Source organism: Eulemur rufifrons, chromosome 28 (assembly GCF_041146395.1).
Source record: "Eulemur rufifrons isolate Redbay chromosome 28, OSU_ERuf_1, whole genome shotgun sequence".
Taxonomy (NCBI): Eukaryota; Metazoa; Chordata; class Mammalia; order Primates; family Lemuridae; genus Eulemur; species Eulemur rufifrons.
The window spans coordinates 71,386,290-71,394,987 of NC_091010.1; the positions used below are offsets into that span (position 1 = coordinate 71,386,290).

Here is an 8,698-nt window from a genome sequence, read left to right on the forward strand (position 1 = left end):
CAAGAGACTTCTGGGTGGGAGACGCTGCCGGTTCTCCACCAGGAACAGGGTGAGTGCTCGGAGGGCTGTCTGGTGGCGTGTGCGTGTGCACAGGCGATCATTGTGCGTGTGCGTGTGCGTGTGCGTGTGCACGTGGTGTGTGCGTGTGCGCGGCCGCTGCGAGGGAGAGAGCGCGCGGAATGCTTCGGGTTGCTATGGCGACTGAGCTTTCACTCGCGGGCCTCCTGCCTCACGGGGCTCCGGGCTCCATGCCAGTGGGGTCGCCGCCCCCTCGGCCCCGCCACCCCTGCGGTCGCCCATCGGTGCTGATGGCCCCGGAGCAGCGGGCGGGCGCGGCCCAGAGCTCCAGGTCTCTCGCAGGCTCGCGCAGGCGCAGCAGACCCCTCCTCTGGGCGCGGCCACTGCACGCCCCGCCCCTCGGGCCGCCCCCCTCCCTGCTCGTCGGGCCGGCCCCGCCCACCAGCTTCTGGCCGGGAGGGGGCGCTGGTGGTACAGGTGTTCAAAACTTTCACATTTTAGGGACACCCGTCTCCCTCCGTTCTCAGCTAACAAGTAGCCCAGGCCAAGAGGAATCGCGCCCCGCCCCGCGGGCTACCCCTGGAGGTGGGTGTCCCGCGTCGGGAGGGCTCTGCGGGGCGCAGTGTTCCACTAGGACTCAACCCGGCTCGGTGGGTGAAAATGCTGACACCCGGGCACACATGATTGCATTTGTGAAAACTCGATACTTCTGCCCTGTCCCAGGCTACCTGACTCCATACTAGGAGACTGACGACCCCCTCCGGTGACAAGCCACCACCGCTGGCCGCATCCCCGCGTGCTCTGATCCGCTTTGTGCCGACCGGGCCGCGGGGGCACTGGATGCTGGGCCTGCCCGGGGTCCTGGGATTAGAGCGCAAGGTGAGTGGGCCCCACAGAGAGCGGGGACGGCCCGGCTCCTCTGGCGCCCAGCCCCCCGGGAGGGCTCCCGCGCGGAGTCCCTGTTCAGCTCCGGTGGTCTGTGTCCCCACAGCGCTCCATGGCCTGGAGCCGCAGCCAGAACCTCTCGGCGCAGGGGCCCTTCCTCCTGCTGGGCTTCCCGGGGCCGCGGGGCCTGAGCGTCGCGCTCTTCCTGCTCTTCCTGGTCATGTATGTGCTCACGGTGGCCGGGAACCTGGCCATCATTGCCCTGGTCGCGGCGCACCGGCGCCTCCAGACGCCCATGTACTTCTTCCTCTGCAACCTGTCCTTCCTGGAGATCTGGTTCACCACGGCCTGCGTGCCCAAGACCCTGGCCACCCTGGCCTCCCGCAGCGGAGCCATCTCCTTCGCCGGCTGCGTGGCGCAGATGTACTTCGTCTTCTCCCTGGGCTGCACCGAGTACTTCCTGCTGGCCGCGATGGCCTACGACCGCTACCTGGCCGTCTGCCTGCCGCTGCGCTACGGCGGCATCATGACGCCCGGCCTCGCGGCGCGGCTCGCGCTGGGCTCCTGGGTGAGCGGCTTCGCCGCCATCGCCGGGCCCGCCGCGCTCGTCGCGCGCCTCTCCTTCTGCGGCTCGCGCGTCATCAACCACTTCTTCTGCGACATCGCGCCCTGGATCGTGCTGTCCTGCACCGACACGCGCGCGGCGGAGCTGGCTTCCTTCGGCGTCGCCTTCTGCGTCATCCTGGGCTCCTGCTTCGTCACGCTGGTCTCCTACGCCCACATCGTCGCTGCCATCGTGGGGATCCCCTCGGCCACCGGCCGGCACCGGGCCTTCTCCACCTGCTCGTCCCACCTCACGGTCGTGCTCATCTGGTACGGCTCCACCATCTTCCTGCACGTGAGGACCTCCGTGGAGAGCTCCCTGGACCTGACCAAGGCCGTCACTGTGCTCAACACCATCGTCACCCCGGTGCTGAACCCGTTCATATACAGCCTGAGGAACAAGGACGTGAAGGAGGCTCTTCGCAGGACGGTGCAGGGGAAACGAGCGGTGGAGTGAGCCGGGCGGGCACCCACGCTCCCCGGAGAGCGCTCTGCTGGGCTGACAAAGCGCTGGTCACTGCTGGGACCTGGCCCTTGGGCGGTGGGGGGCGAGGGGTGGGCGATGCCCGCCATCCTGGCCTGGAGGAATTTCTGTTCCTCTTGCAGACTTTGCCGTGGGAAGCTTGGGCCTGGGCTTCCAGACACAGATTCTGGAGGAGAAATGGGAACACCCCAGGGGGGCCGCCTCCTGGCACCTGCAGCACCACGTGTGGTTCCAAGTGCTAGGTGCTGGGCTGGCCTGTGACCCCAAGGAGGGCTGTGTCTTGGGGTGACAGCTCTTTGTGTGTCTCATCCATGTGTTCTCACCATTACCAGCACCTGGGTCTCCCGAGGGGTCCCGAGTCGGAAAAAAACATCCCTGGACCCTCCCTGGGTGGGCAGGTGGCAGGGGTGAACCGCAGTAGTGCCAGCACAGAGGGACAAGTGTGTAGGCCTCCCTGAGGAAGCTGGGCTGTTTGGGATCAGTGGGTGGGTTTGCCTCATGGTGGGGACCCTCAGGACACACACACCAGGTCTTATACCTTCTTTGGACCCCCCAGGACTGTGGGAGTGGGCAGGGGATGTGGGGAGGTGAGGAGGAGGGTGGGTCTTGGTGGTGTCTCCAAGTGGAGGAGTCATGGGCCATTTGGGGGTCTGGAGCATCTGGGAGGGGCCTGGTCCGACCCACCAGCCCATCCTTACTTATTCTGGGAGCAGCATGGGTGGGATTAGAAGCACAGGCCCTGGAGCTGGGTGTCTTGACCAACCCACTGCCAGCATGACTCGGGCAAATCACATAACCACACTGAACCTCTGTGTCTTCATCTATAAGTGGGATCCTGGCAGTGCAGTCTCGTGGAGCCCTGTGGGTATTGAATGAGTTGATATGCCTGAGGTGCTCAGAACAGGCCTGACAGGACACGCTGTAGTATGATTTTCGTAATTTAGCAGATAAAACGGTGCACAGCCCATGCCCTCATCCCTCTCCTTTCCCCTCGAGCATGGGTCCGGCAGAACTGACAGGGCTGTGTCTTGACCAGTGTCCACTCTCATGTCCCCACCACCAGGGACCACCGAGAGAACGGGACTTCCCGCTGCTGGCCAGGCCAAGCATGAAGGGCAGTTGCCTGGACTTGGCAGGGCCTGGGTGACCCTGAGCAAGGTTCTGCCATGAGCCTCCTGGGAGCCAAAGCGAGAGACAGACGGGAGGCAGGCGTGGGCTGCGCCTGCCGGCCTGGCGGTGGGAGAGGCGCAGTGCTGCCGTGCGGAGGGTCTGCAGCCCAGGCCTGCCGTGCCGCCTGCTCCCTCAGCCTTGGCTCCAGCACCACTTCCTGAGCCCATCAGAGACCCTCACGCAAAACCGCACCTGCCCGTCTCCCTTCCCTGCTGGTTCCCCACTCGGGGGTTATGACCTGAAGCCCCTGAGCTGGGAGCCCACGGCGGGGAGTTCTGACGGTTTATTCTCCTGCGACCCGGCGCCTAGACCAGGACGGGTGCCCACAGGCTGAGGCACCATCGCCTACTGGTGGGCAGTGGCTGGGCTCCTGGAGATGCTCTTCTCCCAGGCCCCGAGCAGGACACGCCCACCTCGGTCCTACTGCAGACCCCGTCCTGTACAGCTCATGACACTCGTGTAGACGGCATGTTTGTGAAGTTACTTCATGAATATTGAATTAAAGCACCCCAAATTTAATTGGCTAACGTCTTTGCTACCCTGATGGGGTAAGTTAGGGACGCCCCCAAATCACCATGGCTTGCCCTGGCTCACAGCAGGAGGAGAATGGGGCTCATCCCCCGCAAGCAGTGCCTGGGGCCCTCGGTTCGGTTCCATACCTGCCCCTCCCCCCACCCCGCGTGGCAGCCTCACACCCCAGGGAGGGCGCGGGAGGATCAGCGGGGTTGGGAATGCCCTGCAATGGTCCCACGGAGCCGGTGAGCGCTGGGAAGGAGGGCAGTGCAGGAGGAGATGGCAGATGCTGGACGTGTCCTGAGAGCAGGTCTATGCGTGCTGCTCAAGGCTGGCTGAGGGGTATTCGAGAAATCAAGCAGGCTTTGGCCTGAGCAACTGGGAGTAGGCTCCATTCGGAGACGGGAAGACCTCGGACAGACCAGGCTCAGGTGACGTCAAGGGCCCGGCTTTGGACACAGTCTGAGAGGCCCAAGTGGGGTCTGACTGGCACAGTGGGTCGCAGACGGGGCCCCCAGCCCCCGGTGCCACCGGGCACAGATGGTGGAGCTGCAGCTGAGTCACCTTCCCGAGCCTGTCCACTGTCATGGTCTGGGTGGGTGGTGGGGACGGGAGCAGAGAGAACACAGGGACATCGCCCAGGAGCCAGCGAACAACACCCAGTGTGACCCAGGCCTCGGCACTGCGGGAGCAGGACGGTGGTGAACCAGCCTGGTGCCACCTCCGGAGCCCTCGCACTCCGAGGTGGCCCTGGGGCTCCTCCCCAGCCCTCTTTTGCTCTGGCGGCTGAGGGCTGGACGTTTGAGGCTTTTGGAATATTTCAGCGATCCTCCAAGGGCCAGGGAAACGTGGGCGCTGTGGGGGTGCAGACTTCACCCCCAAATGGACTCGCAGAGGCCGCTCCGAGCTCCGCCATTCAGACATCACGTAACGTCCGTCCCTGGGGCTGCCACGTTCTCCACGGAGACCAGCCTGGGTTTCACGGGTGCTGTTGTCTGTGCAGCAGTGAAGACAGCTAAGAGGTTCCCGACCATCCGCTCTGCGACTCCTGAGTAGCGAGCAAGCATAGCGGAGCCAGCCAGGGGCCAGCGTGGGTGTGTGTGCTTCATAACGACTGTGCCTGCAGCTGCGCAGACCTCGGGCCCTGCCACAGGCCTGCCTTACAGCCTCTTATTAATTTTATGATTATTAATTTTATAAGGGGCAGTTTCAGTTTGGAGTCAGACTTCATGGAACCTCTGTTCCCAGTTGAGATGTATATATGTAAAGTCAGAAATTCATATCAGATCTTAATTTTGACATCTATGTTCGTGTGTTTTCTATTCTTTTTTCTGGTTCTGTGGACATTGTTAATACTGGGGCCCTGGGTCTCCTTGACGATCCAGATGGTGCCGGAGGTCTGCTCTGAGCCCCCTCTGCGTGCCATGGCTGTCGACTAAAGAAAAAAGTCAAGCTCTTAAGGAATTAAAGTCATTTTGTTCAGAAGTCTCACTGAGGGCTCTAGAGGAGGCCTCAGCCCAAGGGCAGCCCTCAGCGCGGTTCTGTCGGCCTCGCCTGGGGCTTCAGTGCACGGTCTGTGGACAGCAGAGGCTCAGTGTGTGCAAATCGCGCCCAGGCTTGACGTGGGAGCACATCGGTCACACGTACAGAGGCACAATCACCGACCCTGCCGGGCGCCATCTCACTGAGGGAGAAGGCAGGGCCCAGGGTCTTACCCCTGACGAGCGGGGCCATCACGCGGAGACCAGGGCCGTGTGCCCTGCCCGGTTTGTCTGCAAAGCAGGGGCTCGTGGCTCCATGAGGAGGGATTGTGGCCTCCTGGTGGGGTCGCTGACCCTGCCCAAGGCGCCTCGAGACACTGAGGCCCCAGCTCTGAGGGTGCGGCCAGGTGGGTGCAGTGGCATCTGCCGGCTGCTTCTGTGGCCCTGCCCCCCCCTCAGCTCCTCAACCTGCCCTTCCACGAGGCAGGTGCCTCTGCCTGCAAGGCCAGCGCCGGGCCCAGCCTCCTCCCTGAGCAGGTGCTGCCACAGGGGGCCCCTGCAGGGAGCCACTCCTGGGTCTCTTCCCGTGACCGATTCCACGCCTGGGAACCACAGTCTTCCTGCACACGCGTCCCCACGGGGTTCTTGGGCAGCTGCTGGCAGCGGCCCTGCCCACTCTGCCGTCCGCCCTCGGCCAGGCTCACGCGGCAGCCCCCCTGGGGGCCCCACCCTTTGCCTCCTCCCTGGCCGGCTCCCCCAGGGGCTGGCAGTGCTGCGGGAGTGGACTCTGTTCTCTGCCCTGGTCCTGGGGGAAGCTTGCTCCTCGGCTGCCGGGAATAGCGTGAACCTCTTGGTGCCCAATCAAGCCTGCTGTTTACTAACAGATTCCAGCCAACTTTGATGGGAGATGTTTTAAGAGCTGGGACCAGCGTGTGGCTTTCCTTGGGGCATCATTATGCGGAAGGCGGGACGGCGGTGGGGGCCTGGCCAGCCGCAGTTCCCGCTCGTTAGGCAGCGTCTTCAGGGACGCTGGGCACTGTCCCCGTTGATGGCTTCAAATTCGCTCCGGGGTTCAGCCCAGAGGAGTCAATTAATGTCAAACAGGCAATTAGGAGAGGCGCCCTCCAGGGCAGGGCGGTGCCACGGGAGTGGGATTGGCCCAGGCTCCTGCCCAGCCCGGGCCAGGGGAGGGCCCTCTGGGCTTGGCAGCCGCAATTTCCTGCCTCGGTGGAATTTTCCTGCACGGAGCAGGCTGCTTGCTCAGGCTGGCGGGGTCTGCGGCGGCACCAGAGCTCACCCTGGGGTCGTCACACGACCGAGACGCCCTGACCCAATTGCGCAGGACACCAGGGTTTCCCACACCCGTAACCTGGACACGTCCCAGTCACGAAAAGGGACTGGCCCCGACCCCCACTTTGCAGTCACTGATTTGCAGCCGTTCCTGCGTCCCTCACAATCTGCACTTTGAAGGGATTAGATGCTTGTGGTTCCGATGTGTAAACCTTTTATCCAGCACAACACACATAGAACACGCCCTGTTGTGTGTGTAACGATGAATTTTCATCCACTGAGCACACCGCGGAGCAGCACCTGGATCAACAACCCGACACGGCCAGAGCCCAGGCCCGGCGCTCCCTTCCGCCCACAGCCCAGGCGTGGCCCCGAGCTGGGCCACGGGACATAGGTTTGTTTTGCCTGCTTGTATTTTGCTTTTTAACTCTTCACGCAGAATGTGCTCTCTCGGGTCTGGCTGCTGCAGTCGGCATGGCGTCTGCAGGTCCTCCGTGGCGTGGGTGGGGGAGCACGCCGATTCTCGCTGCTGGCTGCATCCGCCGCAGGAGCGGACCACGGTTTATCCGTGTCCACTGTGGACGGACCTCTGCGTTGTTTCCACTGTCTGGCTACAGTTTTGCCTCCTCCGAGGGCCGCTGTCTGCGTGATTTCTCCGCCAAGGTCGCTGGCTGTCCTGCACGGGACTCTTGCAAGTGGAAATACTCCTTTTGGCACAACCCACCCTTCAATCTACAGTCGCTACATTGGTCACAGCAACCACTGTCACCACCAACTCGCACCATCCGACAACCACCGCTGTCCGCACGCTGCCCGTGCTCGGTGCCTGGGCAGAGGCTGTCTGGTGTGGACGGCCCCGGTCACCGGTGAACTCTGCCAAGAACGCGAGGCAGCCTGGAAGGGGATCCGCCCCCAGCCGGACCCCACAGGAGACTCGGTCCCAACCGACATCTGGCTGCAGCCTGAGACCCCGAGCAAAAGACCTGGCTCTGGGGGGCCACGACAAAACCAACGTGTGCTGTTGTGGCCGGGCGCGGTGGCTCACACTGTAGTCCCAGCACTTCGGGCCCCCAAGACAGGAGAATCACCTGAGGCCAGGAGTTTGAGTCCACACCCTGTATCTACAAAAAAGGAAACAAACGTGTGCTGTTCTAGTGCCACACGGCAATAGAAAACCAACACAGATGGGGAAGAGAAGTGTGGGAGGTAAGACTGAAGATATTTTTAAAATGACGATTATCTAGGAGGGTCCATGTGCTGGCATTAGGGGTCTTCTCCGAGAGTAACCTGAGCTGTGTCGTCGGCACCTGGCCAGCCTGCGCCGGGCTGTCCACCTCCAGCAGTACCCGGAGCTGCCAGGGAGGGCGGCGGTGCCTGGGGACGTCCCCAGAACTGGGTCGAGTTGTCCTACAGCTGCGGGGGTGGAGGAAGCTCCCATTAGGGAACGTGGCTTTTTAAGACTGGCAAAGCCAGCGCGCCATCTGATGACAGCTGGCGAGGACCGTGTCTGAGGCGGCCAGTCTGGTTCTCTGTTTCCAGGTGCGGGCGCTGCCACCCACCTTTGCCCTGCGTGAAAGCAGCTCCCATCTGGCCCTGTGTCCCCATGAGGTGTTTGTCCTCATTTCTCGAGGACAAGGCTGGAGGCTGAGTGTTGGGATGAACGCTCGGGGGCAGCAGGGTCCGCGGCAACCACCCTCACTGGGATACAGACCTGGGGGCGGGGTGGGCACAAGCAGGGGCCGCTCTCCCGGCGGGGAAGCCAGCCTTGCGGGTGTCTACGGACACCCGGCCTGGAACCGCGTCAGCCGTCTGGCTCCGGCTCTGTCCCAGCAGGCCTTGCACGGCTGCCGCCCGAGTGTCTTTCTGTCCGGCCTCCGTGGTCTCCGTGCTGGGGTCTCCGTGCTGGGCCGCAGCCCCCACAGGCAGGCTCTCCCGCGTGCGGACACTGTGGCACACAGGGGCCGCTGCCAGCTGGGAACAGTCTGAGAAGACGGGAGGAGAGATCCAGACGTGCTCTTTATTTTGAAATATAAAATGCATATTAAAATACTTATGGCATGTAATTTTTATGAAGGGGACGCCCCAGAAAGCACAATCCTAGGAGGGGGCAGAGCTCCGCAGTGTCTTGGCAGACCCCACCCCACCCTCAATTCAAGACCCCTCCCCCAGTGTCCTGACCTGCGCAATAATCGGTGCCTTGCGTTTTGTGGGTCACACTGTGTGTGCCGCCTGCCGCTACAAACCACCCCAGACC

At 62.9% G+C, this 8,698-nt stretch overlaps 1 protein-coding gene across 1 annotated transcript; it reads left to right on the top strand.

Annotated features, from left to right (window-relative positions):
• The first annotated feature begins 1,015 nt into the window (after window positions 1–1,015).
• LOC138376168 (olfactory receptor 287) lies at window positions 1,016–1,963 on the top strand. The gene has a single exon (XM_069460197.1). The coding sequence runs from the start codon at window positions 1,016–1,018 to the stop codon at window positions 1,961–1,963; it is 948 nt and encodes a 315-aa protein (XP_069316298.1).
• The last annotated feature ends 6,735 nt before the right edge of the window (window positions 1,964–8,698 follow it).